At 40.9% G+C, this 25965-nt stretch overlaps 1 protein-coding gene and 1 pseudogene across 17 annotated transcripts in view; both read left to right on the top strand.

Moving 5' to 3' along the window:
* TTPA (alpha tocopherol transfer protein) overlaps positions 1–25965 on the top strand; it is a 100867-nt gene that overhangs the window by 15074 nt on the left and 59828 nt on the right. For 6 of the 16 annotated variants that reach the window (XR_016235702.1, XR_016235701.1, XR_016235705.1 and 3 more), the window contains one exon: positions 235–802. The exons of 2 other annotated variants lie outside the window; for them this stretch is intronic. Coding sequence is in view for 6 of the 14 variants with exons in the window: in XM_089335315.1 (XP_089191441.1) it covers positions 235–248 (14 nt within the window). In the remaining 8 variants the exon portion in view is untranslated. Of the gene's footprint in view, positions 1–43; positions 106–234; positions 2665–8334; positions 8721–25965 lie in introns of those variants that run through there. 8 more of the 16 variants (XR_016235704.1, XR_016235709.1, XM_089335318.1 and 5 more) reach the window with 6 other exon arrangements.
* LOC138849918 (peptidyl-prolyl cis-trans isomerase H pseudogene) lies at positions 8930–9906 on the top strand (annotated as a pseudogene). Its single transcript, XR_016235711.1, has one exon. The product of XR_016235711.1 is annotated as a peptidyl-prolyl cis-trans isomerase H pseudogene (transcript).

Raw genomic sequence — 25965 nt, 5'->3', positions numbered from 1 at the left:
AAATAAAAAGGAACGATCTAATCAATATGAATTCTACATTTTAGGTTACTTTACACATAAAAAGACTGAGGAATAAATCAATGTGTTAATTCAGTATTAATTTAGGTAGTTATTTTTCCTTACAACTATCATTTCCAGATTTCCTAATCTATATTTTCTTATGGTAATAAGAATTTAATCTATGTGATATAAGTCTGAAATGATATGATATGTGGGATTTTTTTCAATTTCCAGGTGATGAAAAATGATGGATACGGAGGTAGTTAAAGAAGAAACAAGACTGGCTATGAGTTGGACATTGTTGAGGCTGGGTGACAGTTCCCTGGAGACACAGTATACTCTTTCTACTTATCTATTTGCAACATTTCATAATGAAAAAAATTTAGGGAAGAATTAGCTTATTAAAAACAAACGAATCTATAGCTAATTTTTGTTATAGTAGTTAAGTTCTCCAGAGTCACTTTGAACGCTGAATTAACAGTTACAGAACCTCTGCTCCCAGGGGTGAAATATAGTTAGATTTCTGTAAGTCTCTAGTCACAATATTTTCACCAATGGACCAATTAGGTAATCTTCTCTATTTGTTTTTCTGTTAAGGACACCATATTTAGTATAAATTGATTCATTAGCATTGAACTTATGCTTAACAGTGCTTTAACTTCTGCTTACCTAGCATACTGTAAGACAGCCTCTTCTAAGGTATACCAGATTTCAGCATTGTGCTTGGGAGCTGTTTTAAACAATGGAATTGTTGAACAAAAAAATTTGAAAAATAGGCAATAAATAGACCACAAAAAGGCAACTTGTTAATGGTGTGATAGCTAAAATAAGAAAGTATAGCATCACTTTGTTCAACTACAGCTGGGAACATGTACCTCCTCCAGCAATACAGTTTGTTTTTTTGCCATGCTGAATGTTGACTTCAAAGTTACAAATAAGTTTCAATGAGCAGACATATTTGCCAATACAGAATCTGTGAATAATGAGAATCAATTGTACTTAAAGTGCCAATCACAGTTACTGATATATTATAAGTGATAACTAAGAGTTTCTTATTGTGATTCTGATTGAATTAAATGTATTAGGAAGTGACATGTAGATTTTTTAAAATGTCATTTGTAGCTGATTAGAAGTGAGTTGGTCATAACCTAACCTATGATGAAATCAGATTTAAATATTTTGAAATTGCACCATTTTTGTCAGCACTAAACCCAAAGACCAACTACATGTTAGATTTGTGCTTTCCAGTATTTCCATGTGCATCAAATTAAATATTTAAGATTTATTTATTTATTTCAAAGGCAGAGTTATAGAGAGGTAGAGGCAAAGAGAGAGATCCTCCATCTGCTGGTTCACTCCCCAAGCTGCTACAGTGGCCGTAGCTGGGCTGATCCAAAGCAAGGAGCCAGGAGCTTCTTCCTGATTTTGGGTGCAGGGCCCAAGCATTTGGGTCATCTTATACCACTTTCCCAGGCCATAGCAGAGAGCTGCATTGGAAGTGGAGCAACCGGGTATTGAACTGGCACCCATATGAGATGCCAGCACTGCAGACGGCAGCTTTACCCACTACACCACAGCACCGGCCCCTCAAATTAAATATTTAAAAATATTTTAAGGAGTAAATGAAGAATTTGAGTTTTGTTTATCAAAACAATTAATTAATTGGAAATGATTTTTTTAAATTTATTTGAAAGGCAGAGTTAGAGGAAGAGACAGAGAGTTAAAGATCTTCCATCCTCTGGTTCATTCCTCAGATGTCTGCAAAGGCCTGAGCTGGGCCAATCCAAAGCCAGGAGCCAGGAGCTTCTTCCAGTTCTCCCCTGTGAGCATAGAGGCCCAAGTACTTGGGCCATCTTCCAGGCCCCTTATTGAAAACTTCTAATGGAAAATTTTGACATTCCTGATATGTGTGACAAAAACAATGAAATTAGAATTAGATAGTGAGCAAGTACAAAAACACCAGGCTTGTAAATATCATTCAGAAAAACCTTAGAAAGTGGGGCTGACATTGCAGGTTGAGCCACTGCCTGTGACTCAGCATCCCATTTGGGTCTGGTTCTAGTCTCAGTGCCACACTTCTGATTCAGCTCCCTGCTAGGGAACCAGGGAAAACAGTGGAAGATGGCCCAAGTACTTGGGCCCCTGCTACCCACGTGGGAAACCCAGATGGAGTTCCAGGCTCCTGGCTTTGACCTGGGTCAACCCTGGCTATTGTAGCCATTTGAAGGTGTAAACCAGCTAATATAAAATCTGTCTCCCTGTAACTCTGCCTTTCAAGTAAATAGATAAACCTTTAAAAAAAAAAAAACCGGGGCTGGTGCTGTGGCACAGCGGGTTAACGCCCTGGCTTGAAGGCTGTCATCCCCATATGGGCACCGATTTGAGACCTGGCTGCTCCACTTCCCATCCAGCTCTCTGCTATGGTCTGAGAAAGCAGTAGAAGATGGCCCAAGTCCTTGGGCCCCTGCACCCACATGGGAGACCGGGAAGAAGCTCCTGGCTCCTGGCTCCGGATCGGTGCAGCTCCAGCCGTTGCGGCTATTTGGGGAGTAAACCAGAGGATGGAAGACCTCTCTCTCTCTCTCTCTCTCTCTCTCTCTCTGCCTCTCCTTTCTCTGTTTAACTCTGACTTTCAAATAAATAAATAAATCTTTTAAAAAAAAACCTGAATTTTTAAAATAGTTGAATATATTCATGAAATCTTGAATAGTAAAATTGAGTGCATAGTATTTCTGAATTCCTGAAAGTGATCGGGAAGACCTATATTTTAATAAAAATAATATGTCTCATATTAACCAACAAATACTGAATGCCATCCATAGTCCTTGCACATTTTGAGGGACTTTGGGGGAGATGTGAACAAGATGTGAGAAGATCCTTAGCCTCAAAAGAATTTGTTGTCCAGTTCTGTAGATGAAATGTGGCCCTGAAGCCCTATTACTGTCTCAGTTGGATTTACAGGATTTTTTTATTTAATTTTTTTTAATTTTATGATTTTTTTTTTTTGGCAGTAAGTGTGCTAGCAAAGTTTAATGCAAAGAAGTAACAGACAGACTGGGCAGGCATCTCGGTAAAGAAATGAGAGCTGTGATTTAGTTTTTTTAGGAATTTTTCTCACATTCTTATATGAGCATTGTCTCAGCCCTGTGAGGCATATAATATTTAATCCATTTGTGAAGGAAGAAATTTGCACTCAGATGCAAACAGTAAGTGATAGAGTAATAGAACAAGAATTAGAACACAGATTTTCACATTTGTGGATTAGGGGTTAGGACCAGTTCTCTGAACAAGTTTTAGACAATTTTTTTTTTCAAAATAATAAAATGTATGTGCTAAGTGACATAAGAGTTTCAAGAGGTCAGTAGAGCTTACTAAGTGGGTATTGATGAGTACATGGCATCTGTATGAGTGGTGAAGAGGACAAGTGTAGATAACGGAAACGCAATGGAAAGGCACATGGGAGCAGAAATTCAGCAGTGGTGTCGGGCTGAGAAGGGTGGCAAGAACCCTGGAGTCATAGACTTGAGAAGAAATGCTAAATCTCCCTCAAGTAACCTTAAGAGCACTGTGACAGAGAAGTTCCCTTATGCTTACTCTGTCCTCTCCACACCCCAATATATTAGACAACATGGCTGTGTCCCAGGATCACTGGAACATGGCCAGTGAGAAGTGAGTTACCACCGACTCCAGCTTAGCAGAGTGGGTGTGGAGATAAGGAAGCTTCCTTCCTCTCCAGCTCCAAACCAAAGTGCTCACCTCTCTGCCCAAGGTAATTCAGCAGCTGCAGGCGTGACATTCTTTAGAGAGGGAAAGGATCAGATGCCACAGGCTTAGAACTATAAACACTCTCACATTGGTCAGGAATGTTGTAACAATGACTCCAGTGACAAGGACTCCAGAACAAAGACTGGGTGGCTGTCACAGGTGATGGAGTCCATGCATAAGTGATGAAGAGGTTGGGCTCTGGAATTGGACCACCTTAATTGGTGCCCTGGCATTACCATGTCCTGGGCTAAATCCTTACCATCTATGTGCACTGGTTTTGTACCTGTCTCTTAGGGTTCTTGGAAAGATAAAATAAATGAGTTGTAGTTATCATGGTCATTGTCATAAATATTAAAATGTGCCAAGATGCCTCAATTTTTCTAAGAAAATCTGATTCCATGTTCCACATCCCACCTCCTGCCATTTCAGAAGGTATGTGTTAAAGATGTATTTAACACTCTCAATTCCAATTTCTTATTTTTTAATGGACAAAAAATATTAAACTTGTTTTGAAGGTTCAGTAAGAAACTACAATCAAAAACACTTTGTGAATCTCTTAAAGAGAGATTTTAGAAATATGTTTTAGATTTTTATGATTTAGAATTTAGAAATATGTTGTATCTACAGTATTTTGGGGCAAAGGTATTGTTGCACAGCAGGTTAAGCCACTGCTTGGGATGCCTGCATCCTATATCATTGTGCTAGTTCAAGTCCTGGCCACTCTACTTCCAATTCATCTCCCTGGTAGTGCTCTTTGACGTTCCTTAGAAGCATGAGAGTCCCTGTTGCCCATATAGAAGAAATCAGAAGGAGTTCCTGGCCCTGCTTTTGGCCCAGCCCTAAATGCTGTGACCATCTGGGGAGTGAACCAGCAAACCAGAAAAGAGACGATCTCTCTTTCTGATGCTCTAATTTTCACATAAATTTTTTTTAAATAGTATTTAATATGAACCTCTCTTTTTATATATTCTGAGTTTTATTTATATACTGCTTGTACACTTACATTTTTGAAAATGATTAAATGCTTAAGTATATGGTGAACGATAATAAGAAATTTGAGCTACTTACACTTCTTGTTTTATGGAATATTAATCACTGGGTATTAGCTCACTGCATATAAAATAGTGATGATTGATGTTTAAGCTGTGTCATTCAACATTAGAGTATTTAGAACATATCTGTTATTGGTTGAATTGTGTCTCCCTCCCCCCCCAAAAAAAAGATATATATATATAAGTCCTAACCTCCCCCAACCTCACCAGGTGACCTTATTTGGAATTAAGATTACTGTAGGTATAATTAAACATTAGGTCATACTGGAGTAAGGTGTGCCCTTAACATAGTATGGCCAGAGTCCTTCCGAGAAGAGAAATGACACAGAGGCACAGATACACAAGAGGGACGAGTGTGATATGCAGATGGAGGCACACTGACTTGCTGTATTTGCAAGCCACGGGATGCAAGGATTACCAGCAAACCACCAAAAGCCAGGAAGATGCAAGGAGGGATATTCCCCCATGAGCTTCAAAGGCAACATGGCCTTGGTGGCTCCTTGATTTTGGGCTTCTACTCATTAAAACTATAATGCATTTCTATTGTTTTAAGCCTTTGAGATTGTGCTACTTGTTACAGCATTCCTAAAAATCTAATATAGTCATCTCAGTATATACAGGATTGGTTCCAGGTCCTCACCAACCCTCAAATACCAAAATTTGAGGATATACAAGTCCCTTAGATAAAAATGATGTTCTAGCTGCATGTGACTTAAGCACATCCTCCCAAATACTTTAAATCATCTCTAGATCACATATAGTACCCAATAAAAAGTTTAATGCTTTGTAAGTAGTTGTTTAGGGAATAAGGACAAGAGAAAAAAAATCTGCATATGTTCTGTGCATGCACAGTTGTGTTTTTCTATTTTCAGTTGTCTGAATCCTCCCTCAGATGTAGAACTCACAGATACTGAAGGCTGAATGTACAATACATTTTGAATCTCCTTCAAGAATATATAATGAAGGGGCTGGCGTCATGGCACAGTGGGTTATGTCACCACCTGCATTACTAGCATCCCATATTAGAATACTGGTTCCACTTCCAATCCAGCTCTCTGCTGATGCACCTGGGAAAATGGCAAAAGATGTCATAAGTTCTTGGGTACTGCTACTCATGTGGGAGACCCTGATAGAGTTGCTGGTTCCTGGCTTTGGCTTGGACCAGCCTTGGTTGTTGAGGCCTTTTGGAGAGTTAAAAAGCAGATAAATGATTTCTCTTTCTGTCTTTCCTTTTCTCTTTATAACCTTGCCTTTCAAATAAAATAAAATATAAATATAAAAAGAATATATCTAACAACTTTATTTTTTAAATGGGGGGTGGTTAAAATCATGAAATAAAGTGAAAAATCATAACAAAATACTTCACTGAACCAAACCATGAGACCCTCCAGAATTTTACAAGGAGTCTTTAAAAGACTTTGTGGATTTAAAAACATTTGTTACATCAAAATAAATTTATCTTTTAATTCCATAATCCCGCAAATGTTTTGAAGTATCCTCATACTAAAGGCAGAGAAAAATATTTATAATGAGAATGCCTGCACTTTTCTTTTTTTCTTTTTTATTTATTTATTTATTTTTTTTTTTTTTTTGGATAAGCAGAGTTGGACAGTGAGAGACAGAGAGAAAGGTCTTCCTTCCGTTGGTTCACACCCCAAATGGCTGCTATGACCGGCACACTGTGCCGATCCGAAGCCAGGCGCCAGGTGCTTCCTCCTGGTCTCCCATGTGGGTACAGGGCCTAAGCGCTTGGGCCATCCTCCACTGCCTTCCCGGGCCACAGCAGAGAGCTGGACTGGAAGAGGAGCAACTGGGACAGAACTGGCACCCCAACCGGGACTAGAACCCCTGGGGTGCCGGTGCCGCAGGTGGAGGATTAGCCAAGTGAGCCGCGACGCCGGCCTGCACTTTTCACTCACATTATTAGTCTTCAAACGCTTGCGAAATTACCTAATTATTGTGTAGCCTTAAGTAAACATTCAGTGTCCTCGCTTCTTAAATGAAATCATTGTGCCCATTACAGAGTTGTTGTGAATCATGTGCCTAAGTTCCAGATGGGACCCAGGAGGTACACAGAGACACAAAGACGCAAGAGGGGAGTGTCATGTGAAGATAGAGACAGTCTGACTTGCCCTATCTGCAAGCAATAGGATGCCAAGGATTACCAGCAAACCAAAAAAGCTAGGAAGAGGCAAGGAGGGATATTCCTCTATAGGGAAAGGTGTGAGGGGATGTTCTGTACAACAGCACATAATTGTACTTTACCACACTCTCTCATCAAGAATATACAAAAAAAAAAAAAACTTAAGTTCTTCTTTAGTTACTCAAATACTTCACTCGGGAACCAAAATTTTACTTGTGAGTATGAAATACAAAACTGACTTTGCAATATTTACCAGTCTTGATCCAAATCCTCACCTGTTTTTTCTCGACATTTCCCTTTTGCTTCTTGATTCCTTTTTCTTTTCTTTTTTTTTTTTTTTTTAAGATTTATGTATTTATTTGAAGGAGTTACACAGAGAGGAGAAACAGAGAGAAAGAAGTCTTCAATCTGATGGTTCACTCCCCAATTGGCTGCAATGGTTGGAACTGTGCTGATCCAAAGACAGGGCCAAGAGCTTCTTCTGAGTCTCCTACACAGGTGCAGGGGTCCAAGGACTTGGGCCATCTTGCACTGCTTTCCCAGGCCATAGCAAAGAGCTGGATCGGAAGTGGAGCAGCCAGGTCTTAAACTGGTGCCCATATGAGATGCTGTTGCTTCCAGCCAGGGCATTAACCCACTGCACCACAGCACCAGCTCGTCTTGATCCCTTTTTCTTATTTAAGCAGTTGCTAGACTCTTCTGCTTATACTCAGGAAAGGAATTCAACTAAAGAAAACAGAAAAAATAGGAGGAGAGATTCTTATACTGACCTTTGAGTTTTAAAATCAGAAGCCTAAAGATAACAAGAAGAGGATCAATGTTGTGCAGTAGGTTAAGCTGCTATTTACCATGCCAGCATCCATATTTGAGTGCTGGTTTGAGTCCCTGCTGATCTACTTCTGATCCAGCTTCCTGCTAATGTACCTTGGAAGGCAGCAGAAAATAATCTAGGTACGTGGGTGCTTGCCACATATGTGGGAGGCCAGGCTGGAGTTTCAAGCTCATAGCTTTGTCCTGACCCAGTCCTGGCTGTTGCAGCCGTTTGGGGAGTGAAACAGCAGATGGAAGATCCCTGTTGCTCCCTCTGTCACTGTGCCTTTCAAATAAATAAATAAACAAATTAATAAAGCTATCTTTTATTTTTAAAAAAAGATAAAAAGAAACTAATGAAAATAATTGGAAGATATCACCTGTAGGAATACAGCTTCCTCTTTCATATCTCCCCCTCTCCTCTGCAACAAGAGTCCCTAAGATTGAGAGGAGTTTGTAGAGCCTGAGAGGCATAGGGAGAGCACAAGAGGAAAAGGCTGCACCTCTGAGTTCGACACAGCACAACTCCATGTGAGTGCGTGGGTCTCACTGCTTTACTTCCAGGGTAGACTCCAGGGAGACAGACCAGAGGAAGTGCTGTGTGGTGTGTCAGCAGATAAGGAGTTGCAACAGCCGCATACGGAGTTCTTCAAGGCCTGATTGCAGGATCAAGGAGCAGAATGGATCCTACAAACTCAAGATTATAGAGAAGTGGAGGAGAGAAACCCAGATTCAAAGGAATAGGAACAAAGAGGTCTCCAGAAAAACCAGTGTGAACTAACTCAAAATGGCCAAATGGGTCATGGTCATCCCAAGTGATTGAGGAGACAAATACCATTGAGGATAAATGAGCTTCCTTTCAATACCTTGGCTCCAAACAATCATGAGAGGACAAAGACAAAAAGTTTCTGCCAGCCTCATGAAATGATGCTTTGAAATAGTAATCAAAATGAAGTACAAAATGAAGAAGTGCTTCCTCCATGTCTGCATTTGTAGGTGGAGATTCTGGACTAATATACCTGATTTTTATATTTGGCCCATGATATACTTTGATTGTGTGCACCAGAAATTCATGAGTTGGAAATTTATTCCTCAAATTTGTATGTTAATGAGATTTGGGGGTGGGGCCTTTGGGAAGTAATAATGTTCAGATGAGGTCATGAGGATAAGGACTTTGTGGCACTGGTTTATAAGAAGAGAAATCCCCCAACTTTTGCTTCCAGGTCAGAGCCATGCAGTGGCAAATCCAAGCCCTGTCAGCCCCGTGGTGTTCTTTGATGTCAATATTGGCAGCCAGGAAGTTGGTCGCATGAAGATCGAGCTCTTTGCAGATGCTGTGCCCAAGACGGCCGAGAACTTTAGGCAGTTCTGCACCGGAGAGTTTAGAAAAGATGAGGTTCCTTTTGGATACAAAGGGAGCATCTTCCACAGGGTCATAAAGGATTTCATGATTCAGGGTGGAGACTTGATAATGGAGATGGTACTGGCGTTGCCAGTATTTACCTGGGGCCATTTGCAGATGAAAATTGTAAGGCACTCAGCTCCAAGTCTGCTTTCTGTGGCAAACAGTGGTCCCAGTACAAACAGCTTTCAGTTCTTTATCACCTGCTTGAAGTGCGATTGGCTGGATGCAAAGCACATAGTATTTGGAAAAACCATTGATGGTATTCTGATGCTGAGAAAGATTGACAATGTTCCCACAGGTCCCAACAATAAACCCAAGCTGCCTGTGGTGATCTTACAGTGTGGGGAGATGTAACCCAGACCAAGACTGAGTCAGGCCTCCCTGGCTCCAGGTGGTGTGCTTCATTCTGGCTTCGCTTCCCTGCCTGCTGCACAGATTCAGAAACCAAGATAGTCTGTGTTCAAGTTTTCAACTGTAAATAAAGTTTATGTGTGTTTTCTTGTAAAAAAAAAAAAAAGAGAGAAATTCAAGTTATCACACTTGCTCTTTCTCATCGTGTGATGTCCTCCATTGTGTTATGCAGCACAAAGTCCCTGGGCAGATGCCAATACCATGCCCTTGGACTTCCCCAAAATTCCTATTCCTTATAAGTTACCCTGCCTCAGGCTTTTTTTTTTAAAGGTTTTTTATAGAAAACTTTTATTTAATAAATATAAATTTCATATATACAACTTTTGGGTTATAACGGATTTTCCCCCCATACCTGCCCTCCCACCCCCAAATCACCCCACCTCCTATTCCCTCTCCCATCCCATCTTCATTAAGATTAATTTTCAATTATCTTTAAATACAGAAGATCAACTGTATACTAAGTAAAAATTTCAACAGTTTGCACCCACACAGACACACAAAATATAAAGTACCGTTTGAAGACTAGTCTTACCATTAATTCTCATAGTACAACACATTAAGGACAGAGATCCTACATGGGGAGCAAGTGCACACTGACTCCTGTTGTTGATTTAACAATTGACACCATATTTATGGCATCAGTGATCACCGAGGCTCTTGTCATGAGCTGCCAGGGCTATGGAAGCCTTTTGAGTTCACTGACTTCGATCTTATTTAGACAAGGCCATAGTCAAAGTGGAAGTTCTCTCCTCCCTTCAGAAAAAGGCACCTCCTTTTTTGATGCCCTTTCTTTCCTCCAGGATCTCACAGAGATCTTTCATGTAGGTCATTTTTTGCCACAATGTCTTGGCTTTCCATGCCTGAAATGCTCTCATGGACTTTTAAGCCAGATCCGAATGGCTTAAGGGCTGATTCTACCTCAGGCTTTTTGTAATAGGAACGGGAACCAGACTGAGAAAGTCCATCAATTATCATTATTATTATCATTTATTTGCTTTTTTTATTTTAAGATTTAATAATTTGAAAGGCTGCATGATGGAGAGATCAAAGAGAGCGAGACAAAGAGAGCTTCCCTCAGCTGATTCACTCCCCAAATGGCTGCAACAGATCTTGGACAGGCCAAAGTCAGAAGACTGGAACTCTATCCTCATGTCCCACATTTGGTGGAAGAGACCCAAACACTTGAGCCATCTCCTACTGCTTTCCCATGCACATTAGCAGGGAACTGGATTAGAAACAGAGCATCGGGCCTGCGCCATGGCTCAATAGGCTAATCCTCCGCCTGCGGCCCCAGCACACCGGGTTCTAGTCCTGGTCAGGGTGCCAGTTCTGTCCCGGTTGCTCCTCTTCCTGTCCAGCTCTCTGCTGTGGCCCGGGAGTGCAGTGGAGGATGGCCCAAGTGTTTGGCCCTTGCACCCGCATGGGAGACCAGGAGAAACACCTGGCTCCTAGCTTCAGATCAGCGCGGTGTGCCAGCTGAAGCACGCCAGCCACAGCAGCCATTGGGGGGTGAACCAACAGTAAAGGAAGACCTTTCTCTCTGTCTCTCTCTCTCATTGTCCACTCTGCCTGTCAAAAAAAAGAAAGAAGAAGAAGAAAGAAAGAAAGAAACAGAGCATCCAGGACTAAACCACTCTGACTTGGGATGCCAGTGTTGCAAGCAGAAGCTTAACCCACTGTGCCACAATGTCAGGGTCAGTTAATATTTATTGATAACTGATCATGTGCTAAGCATGCATGTCCTAGCCTGCATGATGTTTATAGTCCATTGGAGAATCTGGTATAAAAAGTAACTGCAAGGCAAATAAATGTTACCAAAACGGTAGTATCTGGAAGTGTATGGCAAATGCTTCCTTGAGGAATTAGTTTAAGTTGTAATATGAAGAATAACAAGGGGTGGATATTGTGGCATAGAGTGTTAATCCACTGCTTGGGACACATCCCATATTGGTGTTCCGGTTCCAGTACAGGCTATACCACTTCCGATCCTACTTCCTGCCAATGTGCCTGGGAAGGAAGCAGAAGATGAGTCAAGTGCTTGGGCCCTTGCCATCCATGTGGGAAACCAGGATGGGGTTCTTGACTTCATTCTGAACCAGCCCTGTTGTGGCCTTTTGGGGAATGAAGAAACAGCTGAAATATTTTTTTCTCTCTCTCTTTCCCTTCTTCCTCTTATTCTCTATTGTTCTGCATTCAAATAAATAAATAAGTACTTTAAAAATAAAGAAAAAGAAAAAGGAGAATATCCAATGCAAGTATAAGAGGGGGAGGAATAATAGAGGGAAGTGCATGTTTCAGACTGAGGGTGAAATCCAGTCCAGCGAATGCAGAGAAGGCAAAGGGAAGAATATTAGCGAATATTATTGGCCTTGAAAAACCTTTTAGGTTTTCAGTCTATTATTGTTTGCTAGGTAAGTTGAATGGAAAATAAGGTTACATAGCATATTTAGGTCTAAAACACGTATAAAATTGTAGCAATTATTTAAAATAGCATTCTATAACAATGTTCCAAATTCACTTGCAGTGACTGAGAGTTAAAGAATAAAAATATTTTCACTCCTACACCCTGTGCCTATTTCTACACATTATCTTAGCTTTACATTGTGTCCAGATGGGAGTTCTCTCAAGGCTTTAGAGAATTGCACTTGCAGTTATGTCACTGTCTTTCACAACATTTATGATGTTTACAAGTATAAATAAATTCAGAACTTTAAACCACTTCCATTGGAACTCATTACACTTTAAATGTTTCTTTGGGTCAGAATGTGATCATTTGTTTTACTTCTTCAGCTGTCTCCAACCACACATTTATTGTTTTAAATACATGTGGTTTGGAAATTTAGAACTTAGAGTGCATTTTTCCATTAAACTAACATTATGAATGGTGCCCTCTACAGGGATAAGCATCTTGTAATGTTACAGAACTCATTAATTCTTCCCTTGCCTTTTTTTTTTTAAAGATTTATTTATTTATTCGAAAGGTAGAGTTACAGAGAGGCAGAGGCAGAGAGAGGGAAGTCTTCCATCCGCTGTTTCACTCCCCAGATGACCGCAATGGCCGGATCTGGGCCAATCCGAAGTCAGGAGCCAGGAGCTTCTTCCGGGTCTCCCACATGGGTGCAGGGGCCCAAGGGCTTGGGCCATCTTCTACTGCCTTCCCAGGCCACAGCAAAGAGCCAGATTGGAAGTGGAGCAGCCAGGACTTGAACCTGCGCCCATATGGGATACTGGCACTGCAGGCAGCAGCTTTACTTGCTGCGCCACAGCGCCGGCCCCAAGTGCTTGACTTTTGACTGTAGTATTTTCCTTTTCTTTCCATTGTTGTAATTTCTATGCTTTTTCACCTCTGTGTCCTATAGAGTGTTGATTTACTAAGCCCTATCTGTTTTATACTTAAATATCTCATACATTACTTTGCCATACCACTGTCACTGCCAAGTCCTTAGTTTTAGCTCTTCCTGTTTTTCTCTTTTGCCAGAGCTTCTGCACTGCTCTTTGCCTTCAATGGTTCTCTACCAGCTGCTGAAATTTCAGATCTTGTTGCCACATTTCCATCCTCAAAACTGCTCATGGTTTCTCTTAACCTTTGGCAGTTGTCTCCAAGCTTCATCATTGAGCCTTGACCAGGAAAAAACAATTTGGAGCATTAATTTCCAATATATCCCAATTTATTTTTTATAATTTATATGTCTGTATTTATTATACTATTATTGGTCTATGATAGGTTTCATCCCAAGAAGAAAATTTTAAAATATAAACTAAAGAAAAAAAAAAGAGGAAGGGGAAGATGCTTGGCCTAATGGCTAAGATTCTGGATGGGATGACCACGTCCCATATTGGAGTTCCTGGGTTTGATTCTTGGTTGTAGCTCCTAATACCATCTTCCTGCTAATGTGGACCCTGGAAGGCAATATCCATGGGTTTCTGCCACCCACAGAAGACATGGATTAAACTCCTCTCTTCTGGGTTTCTCCATTGCCCATCCCTAGCCATTGCAAGCATTTGGGGACTGAACCAGATGGGAGTTTCTCTCTGTCTCTCTCTCTTTCTGTCTCCTTGTGTCTCAAATTAATTAATTAATTATTATAATTTTTCTTTGCTCTAGAGTACCATGTTGAGCGCCTCCATTCCGCACACCTGTCTTCTTATGTTCTTCCCAATTTCCTCCAACAGACACCTATATTCCTTGCCTTCTAGCCTCAATAAATCACTAAGAATTTACTCAATGTGCCATATTCACTCTTGGCACTGTAATTGTTCCTTCTGCATACAAACTCTTTAACACACCCATTCTCCTAGTCACTTCTTTGTCCAACTCATACTCATCCTTCAGGACTTATCTTCTATTACTGTCTTCAAAGATATCTTCCCTGATCCTCGTAGGTAGGGTTGCAAATCTTTATCTATGTTTCCATGGCATCCTGGGAAACTTTTATATTGCCTGTGTCCCTTAAAGATCCTTGAGGATAGGGAGCAGCAACAAGGAGGCTTCAAAATTTTCATAGAAATGGAAGTAAATGAGAAAATAGGGAGGACATTTGGTCTAGCAGCTAAGTAGATGGTTAGGAATTACATATTCGAATGTCTGGATTAGATATCTGACTCTGGTTCGTCATTTCAGCTCCCAGGTAAAGTGCACCCTGGGAAGCGGCAGAGATGGCCAAGTGATTGGGTTCCTACCACCCATGGGGAACCATAGTGGATAGAGTTCCCAGCACCTGGCTATCGTTGGAGGAATGAACCACTAGTTGGGAACTCTGTCTTTGTCACACTCTTTGTCTCCGTGTCCATCTCCATGTCTCAATTAAATAAGTGACATTTAAAAACAAAGAGATTGTGGATTTTCCATGAACTTTTTGGAGCTACCTCATATTTCATCCTTAATATCATCACTAGTGATGGCTAGTGTGGTATTTTGCATATAGTATAACATTGCTATTGGACTGAAAACAATTTGGATAAAGGTATTTTGGAGGAAAGCAAAGGTAGTCAACATATTACTTGGGGATGGGAATGATTTTGAAATGTTTTGTGCATCTTTGAGTATTATTACTTCTTTCCAATGGCAGGGTTGAATCTTTTTAATCTCAATTTATCTTAATGTAATTTTAAGTGCTCTTCACTGTTTGCTATTTGATGAATTGCAAAACAGTATACATGGCATTACATTGTAGAAAACTAAAATACATTGCCGGAGACGAGCTCCAGACAGTCCAGGGGCCTGAAGGTATGGGAGTTGTCGGCGCTCAAAGAAATGAGAGACACAGTCACAGCAAGGCTGATGGCATGGCTCTGGCTCTCGAGCACCACACTTTATTTTTATATCATACGTCAAATAATGATTCTTTTTTCTCACAATAACAAGTCTATTGTCCATTTTTTTCTAATTACAATTTATTTGATTTTCAAGGGCATATTTGGAGCATGGGTTACAGTCACAGACAGGTGTGAGATAATGGGCTGCCCACACAAGCCAGAGCCTAGAGTGCTGTCAAGCTATGCAGAAATTGGTAACACAAGCTAGAGTATTACCTTCCTAATATAATCTTTACTAGAAGCCCCAAGTTCAAAGCAGGCCCTTTTTCAAATGTATCCCCTCTTTCTGTAACTCTAATTTTTTGTTGTACTTATTCAAAGGTTCATTTAGATCTATTCTACAGTTTTGACATCCTAACTATTGTTGTATTTGTAGCACATATTGAATTAAAGCTTTAATAACATTTATCTGTATTCTAGTGGGAAGTATATACCAGGGAGCCTGTTGCCTTTTAATTCTTTTCCACAAACAGCTCAACCTTGTGTAAAACATCACCCCTTCTCCTATGCTAGCATTTGATTTGATTAGAATTCTGCAAAGCAATGGACATTTTTGGGATAATGAGACTAAGCATTTTCCCTAAAATTAGCAATACAGCAATCATTAGCGGGGCCACCAGGAAGCTCCAGCTTTCTTAAGCAGAGTGAAGTTCCCAACAAACCTAAAACCACCAAGAGGACCGTCTGTTCTTCTCATGCCTTGCTGAGACAGACCTTCTGCTGTGACCTTGTCAGCCAGCCGAAGTTGCCTTGGCCTCAGCAATACATGTTTTATACAAGTGAATCTTAAATTATATGATGTAAGGTACTAATAAATATTTTATTACTGAAATAGGTTTGCATATGAAAACACTTCCTGCTATTTACAGAAAATTAGAAAACCACAAGCAAGTAAATAAATAAAGAACAATTAAATTTTCAGTCTTAAAGGCAGGTTCTATGTAGGAGAGAATGGAGGTCAGAAGATACATAAGGAAATAAAACAATTCTGACTCAGCATTCCCTCCTCTGCACACAACACAAGACATTTCTGATACCACATTCGTGGCAGTTTTTCCCTGCATGCTAAGCAAGCAGTCATGTCTGCAGTCGATGTCAGTTGGATGTCTTCTTAATTCAGTTCAATTCAGTTCTAACACTATCTAGAGATGGCAGATAATATACAACAGATTGGGCACTCAGTTCTCACACCCCCACTGTCACAAGCCCTAGGTTGTTTACCTGTGCTTCTGACCAACTGGCTGTAAATCTGGGTTCCTACAATCTCCTCCTCTGCTTCCATTAATTTGAGTAGCTCTTAGGGCCGGCGCTGTGGCACAGTGGGTTAATGCCCTGGCCTGAAGCACCGGCATCCCATATGGGCGCCAGTTCAAGACCCAGCTGCTCCAATTCGGATACAGCTCTCTGCTGTGGCCTGGGAAATCAGTGGAAGATGGCCCCTGCACCCTCGTGGGAGACCCAGAAGAGGCTCCTGGCTTCAGATCAGCGCAGCTCCAGCCATTGTGGCAAACTGGGGAGTGAACCAGCGGATGGAGGACCTCTTTCTCTGCCACTCCTCTCTCTGTGTAACTCTGACTTTGAAATAAATAAATATTTAAAAAAAATTTTGAGTAGCTCACAGAACTCAGGAAAGTGTCTTTACTGATTTGTTATAAAGGATCTTAAAAAGGATACAGGTAGGCCTGCGCCGCAGCTCACCAGGCTAATCCTCCGCCTTGCGGCGCCGGCACACCGGGTTCTAGTCCCGGTCGGGGCGCCGGATTCTGTCCCGGTTGCCTCTCTTCCAGGCCAGCTCTCTGCTGTGGCCAGGGAGTGCAGTGGAGGATAGCCCAAGTGCTTGGGCCCTGCACCCCATGGGAGACCAGGAGAAGTACCTGGCTCCTGCCATTGGATCAGCGCAGTGTGCCGGTCCCAGCGCGCTGGCCGCAGCGGCCATTGGAGGGTGAACCAACGGCAAAGGAAGACCTTTCTCTCTGTCTTTCTCTCTCACTGTCCACTCTGCCTGTCAAAAAAAAAAAAAAAAAAAAAAAGAAAAGGATACAGGTAAACAGATACATAGAATGAGATGTGGAAGAAGGGGTGCAGGAATTCCATTCCCTTTCTGCATTCACTGCCCTCCAGAAATCTCTGCATGATCAGCTATCTAGCAGCTCTCCAAACCCTGTCCTTTTGGGTTTGTATAGAGACATCATTATGTTTGTGTGGTTGTCAATAAACCCAGTAAGGCCTGCCTGCTGAGTTCTGCATTCCTTCCTCCTAGTGCGGGGCAGGACCCTCTGAAGAAAGGAAGGTCTTAGCACCTACTATCTGAGTTTTTGTGGCCTGTCTTGGGGAGGGAGTTATGAACCATAGATGAAAACATATGTATCTCCTAATGTCACACACACAGAGAAAAAAAATATATGTATATGAATTGGAAATAAATGTCTTGATTGAGAAAACAATGCTTTTGACAAGATTTTTGGAACAGCACAGAGAAGATCAAGTAAATTTGATGCAAATCTAAGAGGTATATCCTGAAATAAATAGGAATTCTTTTGAAGGATATTGAAAATGCCTATGGCCCAGCCTTGCTGAGTGTCGCCGCTGTGGTAGTATTCTGTTGTAGCTAACCTGATTTTCTTACCACAGATTGAAGTGCCATTCATTTATTTCATTCATCTGCTCTAACATCCTCTTTACTTATGTCTCTGTACATTATTACTAGAATGATTGCAATCAATTGCTGTCTATTGAGACAAGTCTACCTTTCAAGGCTCACCTGAAATGCTTCTTTCATCTTCATGAATTCTTTGCTTCCATTCCATCTCCACCACCTACCTACAAGTAGGTACCTTACTTTGAACCTCCACTGCATTTTGTATTTTGCTGATGGATTTTTCCTCCTCATAGTATGGAAAGGGCACAGAGATGTGTATTTGCAACACATGACAATGCTTTGTAAACAAAAGTGTTGTAGAAATAAGTGATGTTGCTGCTGTCTGATTCTCAGAACTTGATTGTAAGCTCCATAAGGGGAGAGACTTTACTTTGTTCAAGTTTTTCTTTCCATTGCCTGACATAACATCCACAACATAGGTAGTTAATTGTGAGTAAAATAACTAAATAACACACAGTGATTCCCTTCTGCCTCCCTTTATAGGGATTCTTTAGGAGTGGCTATGGCTTTTAAAGAAATTCTTCTTGTCTTTACTGTTATCTGCTAATTTTCTAGAAGTCTCTGTGGTGACCTTGGATGAGAGTGAGATAATAATTTTTTCTATTGAGTTTGTGAGGTGTTGGTGCACCAAGTGTATTTCCTGTCATTATGTCTGATTGTCCCACTCTTTGATGAATAGAAAATGGGGAATTTTCCTTGTTCTTCTGGCCTAGGACAGTGTACAGATTTGTGCTTGACGTAAATGAGGCACTCAGGACCTAGGCTCTTCTATTAGGTACTCAGAACAGACGCAGAGCCGCCGAACCTAGGGTGCAGGCACTGGTCCTCTGAGAAGCACATTTAAGGATGCTTGCACTCACTTGAAGCCATTTGCTGCACATTCTCTCATACCTCAGATCTTCAGATCTTATTTTTTGGTGTGACTCGAGTTTCCCAGGCCTCTAGGTGTCACAGAAGGTAACAAATCCTTCCATGCAAGCATTTCAAAGGGTCTAGACCTTTATGTCTATCATGGATAAATGGAGCCCAACATAAAATGAAGATAGTTGGCTTTCTCATTCCACTGGCTGACCCTGGAACATCCTGGATTACTTGTAAAATGACAGAAATTTTAGATTTGAATGAGTTCTCAGGGAGCAAGGTTTGAGACAAATCACCATTATCTATAGAATTACATTAGTAGACATATTTTATTCACTAGAAAATTGCCTTCATAAATGTGGACTCATTCATGCATATGGATTTACAGAAACATGTTTGTTTCTGAACAGACCATTCCTTTCAGTTCAGTACCCATTTACTATAGTCTTACTTTAGGCCAGATATTGTGCTGGCTCCTTAGGACAAACGGCTGAATGAATTGCAGTCTTTGTCCTATAGAATTCTATAAACCCACTAATATGTCCAGAAACTCACAGCTAATTGGGAAAGACCAGTAATAATTCACCATGAAATAGAACATGGTAGATGCAAAGCACAACAGAAGTCCAAAGGAAAGCAGCATGATCTTAATCTAAGAGAACCAAGGAAAGCTTCACAAAAGTGGTGAAAGTTTTGGAGGATCATATGGTAAGTATATATTTAAGGGTTTCAACAGGCAATAAATAAGGGTAGGGATGTTCTCAGCACAGAGGTGTAAAATTGGTAGTTTGGGGTCCTATAGTCTTTAATATGCGAGGACCTCAAGGGATGTGTAAGCAGATCAATTAGAGTAACAATATAAGAGAGCTTCTGTGCAAAGGGACATACTAATTATAACTATGCAGAGTTGCCATTTCCTTGTCAGAGCAGCAAAATTCCAAAAATTCTACCGACTCTTGATAAGATTTTGAGGAAATGGGCACCTTTCACACTGTTGGTGGGCATTTAAATTTTACAGTCCCTAAGGAAGGCAATTCTGAAATATTTACCAAAATTATAAAAACACATGTCCAATGACTCAGTAATCCTTCTAATCATTTATGCAATCCACACATGTATTCGTATACTTGCAAAGGGATATGTGTAATGTAGATTATTCATTGTAACATGATTTATACTATTGTTGAGAGTCATTCTTCCATTCTTCCTATTATGTGTATTGGTTTTGCACTCCCTTTTTATTGTGGAATACTGTTGTATTATAAAGAAGTACTAGGAAATGGATAACTGTCTGCTAATTGTTGATTATTTGTTTTTCCCCCAAATTTTGAGTATTATGAATAAATGTTCCCATAGAGGTCTTTGTGGAGTTTTCACTTCTCTAGAATAAATACGTAAGAATGAGATTGCTGGATCATATGGTAAGTATATATTTAAGGTTACAAGAAACTACTGAATTGTTTTCATTTTTCTTCCCTTTTTAAAAACTTTTATTTAAGTTATAAAACTTTCATGTATTTCATATATGCAGATTTAGGAACACATTTAGGAACAGATTTAGTGATCCTTCCCTCCCTCCATCCCATGCTCCAATCCTTCTTCCTCCTTCTCCCATTCACACTCTTAATTTTTATAAAGATCTACTTTTTGTTTACTTAATGATCATAAGGTTAAAGCTACATGAAGTAAAAGGGTTCAACAAATAGTATGAAGAAACAAAAGAAGAGACAAGGGAGGGGCTGGCCCTGTGGCATAGTGGGTTAAACCACTGCCTGCAGTGCTAGCATCCCATATGGATGTCGGTTCAAGTCCCAGCTGCTCCGCCCCTGATCCAGCTCTCTGCTGTGTCCTGGGAAAGCAGTAGAAGATGTCCCGAGTCCTTGGGGCCCTGCACCCACATAGAAGACCCAGAAGAAGCTCCTGGCTTCGGATCAGCACAGTTCTGGCCATTGCTGCCAATTGGGGAGTAAACCAGCGGATGGAAGGCCCCCCATCCCCCGCCTCTCCTCTCTCTGTGTAACTCTGAATTCTCAATAAATAATAAAATCTTCTTTTTTTTAAAAAAAGATACAAGGGCAATAAATAATAATCAAATCTTAAATGTCCATCTCACTCAAATTCATTACATTTTAGGTACTCTATTACCACGGATCAGGGAAAATATATCATATCTGTCTTTGTGGGATTGACTTATTTCATTGAGTAATATGGTTTCTAGTTTCATCCATCTTGTTGAAAAATACAGGATTTCATTTTTTTTTTCGTATAGCTGGGTAGTACTCCACACTGTATATATACCATAATTTCTTTCTCCAGTCATCAGTTGATGGACATTTGGGTTGATTCCATATCTTAGCTATTGTAAACTGAGCTGCAATGAACATGGGGTGCAGATAACTTTTTCATATGCTGATTTCTTTTTTTTAAATATTTATTTTTTTATTTGAAAATCAGAGTTACACAGAGAGAGGAGAGGCAGAGAGAGAGAGAGAGGTCTTCCATCCCTTGATTCACTCCCCCAATGGCCAATCTGAAGCCAGGAACCAGGAGCTTCTTCTGGGTCTTCCACACAGGCACAGGGGCCCAAGGACTTGGGGCCATCTTCTGCTATCCCAGGCCATAGCAGAGAGCTGGATTGGAAGAGGAGCAGCCAGGGCCAGAATCAGTACCCATAAGGGATGCTGGTGCTTCAGGCCAGGTCTTTAATCCACTGCGCCACAGTGCCAGCCCTTCATATGCTGATTTCTTTTGGTTTGGGTAAATTCCCAGGAATTAGATAGCTGGATCATATGGTAGGTCTATATTCAGCTTTCTGGGGTTATCTCCATAATGTCTTCCACAGTGGCTGCACCAGTCTAGATTCCCACCAGTAGTGGATTGAGTACCTTTTCCCTCACATCCTCAACAGCGTTTGTTGTGTGTTGATTTCTGTATGAGAGCAATTCTAACTGGGGCAAGGTGAAACCTCATTGTGGTTTTGATTTGCATTTCCGTGATAGCTAGTGACCCTGACCATTTTTTCATATGTCTGTTTGCCATTTGAAATTCCTCTTTTGAAAAATGCCTGTTCTAGTCCTTTGCCCATTTCTTAAATGGATTGTTGATATTGTTGGTGTTAAATTTGTTGAGCTCTTTATAGAGTCTGTATATTAATACTTTATCAACTGCATAGATTGCAAATATTTTTCCCATTTTGTCAGTTGCCTGTTCACTTTGCTGAGTGTTTCTTTAGCAGTGCAGAAGCTTCTCAGTTTGATGTGATCCCAAATTTCAATTTTGGATTGTCTGTGCTTCTGAGTTCTATTCCAAGAAGTCTTTTTTATGCCAATGTCTTACAGAGTCTCCCCAGTATTCGATAGTAAATTGATGCTTTTGGGTCATAGATTTATAATCTATTTTGAGTGGAATATCTTTTTCCATGCTTTCACTTTCAGTCTGCATGTATCTTTGTTGGTGAGATGTGTTTCTTGTAGGCAGAAAATAAATGAGTCTTGTTTTTTAATCCATTTAGCCAGCCTGTATCTTTTAACTGGAGAGTTGAGGCCATTTACATTCAAGGTTATTATTGATAAGTAATGACTTGGCCCTGCCATTTTTCCATAAATATTCCTATGTTTACTTTGGTTTCTTTTGTACTTTTACTGGGAGATTTTCTGTCTTCACATTCTTTCATGATGTACTGAGAGATTTTCTGCCTTCACATTCTTTCATAATGATGACTATCTTTCTGTGTTTCTGTGTGTGTCACATCCTTAAGCATCATTTGTAAGGCTGGATGTGTGATGACAAATTCTTTCAATCTCTGTTATGAAAGATCTTTATTTCATCTTCATTCATAAATGAGAGCTTTTCAGGGTACACAGTATTCTGGGTTGACAGCTTTTTCTCTTAAGACTTGGACTATATCTCTCCATTCTCTCCTAGCCTGAGGAGTTTCTCATGAGAGATCAACTGTGAGTCTAATTGGAGATCCTCTAAAAGTAATCTGGCATTTCTCTTGCACACATTTTAGAATCTTACCGTAATGTTGTTGAAAGTTTGACTACAATGTGTCATAGTGAAGATCTTTTCTGATCATGTCTGGAAGGAGTTCTGCATACCTTGTATACATGTACATCTTTCTTTCACAACATTGGAGAACTTTTCTGTAATTATTTCACTCAGTAGACCTTCTAACCCATTCTCTCTCTCAACACCTTCAGGAACTCCTAAGACCTGTGTGTTCTTATGTTTGACAGTATCTTACAAATTTTAAGTTTTCTAATTTCTTTATTTTCTTCTTGTTCTTCTTGTTCTTTTTCTTCTTTTTTGTTGGTCTGATTAAAAAATTTCCAAAGATTTGTCTTCTAGCTTGGATATTCTTTCTTCTTCACCAAGTCTGCTGTTAAGAATATCCACTGTATTTTTTACTTGAACTATTGAATTCTTTATTTCTGATATTTCATTTTGATTTCGCTTTAAAATTTCAATTTCTTGCAAAAATTTTCATTAATATCATGTATGGATTTCTTTAATTCATAGATTTGCTTCTGATTGCCTTAGAGTAATCCAATGATTAATCTTTTAAATTCTGTTTCCAGCATTTTATCAACCTCTTCATCTTCACATTCTAATATTAAAATGTTGTTGTGTTCCTTTGAGAAGGTACTGATGTCTTCCTTATTGTTTCTTGAATTTCTGCATTTTTAGGCATTTGTGGAGATACTTGTTGGTTCTTTTTCCTCTGAATGTTTTTTGTCTTTTAAGTATTTCTCTGGCTTAGTGGAATTTTTGTACTTTCAGTGAATACCAAGAATTGTGTGCTGGGAGTGGCCAGGGAGCTCGGGTCAGTGCTCTAGGGTGGGGCAAGTATCCAGGGGAATACTCAAGTTGGGCATGGTAGATCCCTGCTTAACAGAAGCAGGGAGAATGGTCACCTCTGTTGGTGTGATCACACCTTCTATCCTCCAAAGTGAGCAATACCCGTGTTTTAGCCCCCAGTGGGTGCAACACTCATTTGCAGCGCTGTGTGAACTGCACAAATGATCTGAGCAGTCCTCACATGGATCCTGCTGCAGTGACCCGCCCCTGGCAACCAGGGGTCTCCGAGAGTGTGGAGCCGCACATAATGATTTCCCAGAGACCCAGTTAAACCCTGCAACCTCTCATGCAGCCACAGAGTTGCCACAATCTCAGCACACAAGTCTCCCACAGTCACTAAGTGTAGTGGTTCGCTGTTCCCTGCCAACCTGTCTGGTCCACAGAGAAGCAGATGTTCCCTCAGCCAGCTGTCTGTAGACGCTCCATCTAAGTGGCTTGAGCCCTGCAGCCTGTGGTATGTTGGGAGGTTGGGGGCACCTCATGGTCCTACCTGTGGGCCCAGCCCCTTCTTTAAACTGTCAGCCAGGCTCAATCCATGGAGACTGTGGGTTTTCTCCTCTGCTAGAATCTCTGAATCTTGTACACAAGAGCCACTGGCTGAATATTTTCCTTTCCCTTCCCCTGCCACCAGTACTGCCAAGAAAATGGTTCCTGTCTCAGGCAGTTACTGTGTATGCATAAAAGGGCTTCCGCAGCTGCCACCCAATCCAAAAATGGTAGCCGCCCCCTCCCAGCCAGGTGCTGGGCACTGTTGTGGGGAGGATAGGGTAAGAGGAATGTGCCCCTTTGACTTCCACTGGGCCGTGGGTATCCACTAGCCCCCAGGGCTCCAGGCCCTTCTGTCTGCATCACCAAGGGCTGCTGCAGTCTGGTCTCACCTCCATCTCCAAGCTTCCACCTGCTCTGCTCTCAGCTGTTGCACTTGTGCTTGTGTTCCTGTTTGTGCTCCGTGACTGCACCTTTCACAGAGGTCCACAGCATTCCTCTTCCTCCATAGAATTTCTGCTGTGGTTTTCTAATTTTTCCCTGAGAGTGCACTTCCTACACTTTTTTTTTTAATCCTTAGCCTAGCACAATATGTCATTCCCTATTCTGCCATCTTGAAATCCTCAATTGTTTGCTTTTAAAGATTCATTTATTTGAAGTAAGGGTTACAGAGAAAGAGGGTAAGACAGAGAGAGATCTTTGATCCTGTTTCACTCTCCTGATGGCCTCAGTGGCCAGTGCTGGGCCAACCTGAAGCCAGGAGCCAGGAACTTCATTGGAACCATTTGAGTAATAGTGGGCTCTCCTATGAGGTGCATGTGGGTCACCCAAGTCTCCCATGTGTGTACAGGGGCCCAAATACTCAGGCCATCTTCCAATTTTTACCCCAGGCCATTAACTGGATTGGAAGTGGAGCAAGTGGGGTGAAAACTAACATCCGTATCAGATGCCAATGTCACAGGAGGCGGCTTTGCCTGATACACCACAGTGCTGGCCCCCTGAATTTATTTTTTTATTTTCTATTTTTTAAAGATTTATTTATTTTATTTGAAAGGCAGAGTTACAGAGAGGCAGAGAGAAAGAGAGAGAGAGGTCTTCCATCTACTAGTTCACTCCCCTAGATGTCCACGACAGCTGGAGCTGCACCTATCCAAAGCCAGGAGCCAGAAGCTTCTTCTGGGTCTCCCATGCAGGTGCATGGACCCAAGAACTTGGGCCATCTTCTACTGCTTTCCAAGGCTATAGCAGAGAGCTGGATCGGAAGTGGAGCAGTCAGGACATGAACCACTGCCCATAAAGGATGCCAGCACTGCAGGTGGCAGCTTTATCTGCTACGCCACAGCACTGGCCCCCTGAATTTATTTATTTGTTTATTCATTCATTTATAAAAATTTTGTTTATTTTATTTGAGAGGTAGAGACTGAGAGCGAGGTCTTCCTTCCATTGGTTCACTCCCCAAATGGCTACTATGGCCAGAATCGCACCAATCTGAAGCCAGGAGCCAGGCACTTCTTCCCAGTCTATCACGGGTGCAGGGGCCCAAGGCATTGGGTCATCTTCTACTGCTTTCTCAGGCCATAGCAGAGAGCTGGATTGGAAGTAGAGCAGCCGGGACTAGAACCAGTGCCCATATGGGATGCCGGCACCACAGGCAGAGGATTAACCTACTGTGCCACGGTGCCAGCCCCCTGAATTTATTTTTAAAACAGCAAGTTCCACTTGCTCCTTATTTGTCAGCTCATTTAATTTTAGAGATACTATTAACTGGATAAAGGGGTCTCACTTTGATTTTAATTTGCTTTTCCCATGCAATTAATGGTGCATATATTCATATGCTTATGTGCCACCCACATTTCTTTGGTGAAATGTCTCTCACATCTGTTCCTTTTTATTACATTGTTTGACTTCTTGTTGACATGTAAGGAATCTTTATGCATCCCATATACAAATCCGTTAGCTATGTGGTTTGGAGACGTTTCCTTCCAATCGTGACTTTTATTTTCCTTTTCATAGCAGTGTCTTTTAAAGACCAGATATTTTTAATTGCTGTTAAGTCTAATTAAATGATTTTACCTTCTATGGCCCATGCTTATTAGATCTTATCAAAGAAATGTTTGCCTTAACCAAGTTCACAAAAAGTTGTCTCCTATGTTTCCTCATAAAAGTTGTATAGTTTTAGCTCTAACTTCTAGGTGTA

The sequence above is a fragment of the Oryctolagus cuniculus genome, chromosome 6 (assembly GCF_051225735.1).
Source record: "Oryctolagus cuniculus isolate XC-2025 breed Fujian yellow rabbit chromosome 6, ASM5122573v1, whole genome shotgun sequence".
NCBI lineage: Eukaryota > Metazoa > Chordata > Mammalia > Lagomorpha > Leporidae > Oryctolagus > Oryctolagus cuniculus.
This window is presented reverse-complemented; position numbering and strand designations above follow the sequence as displayed.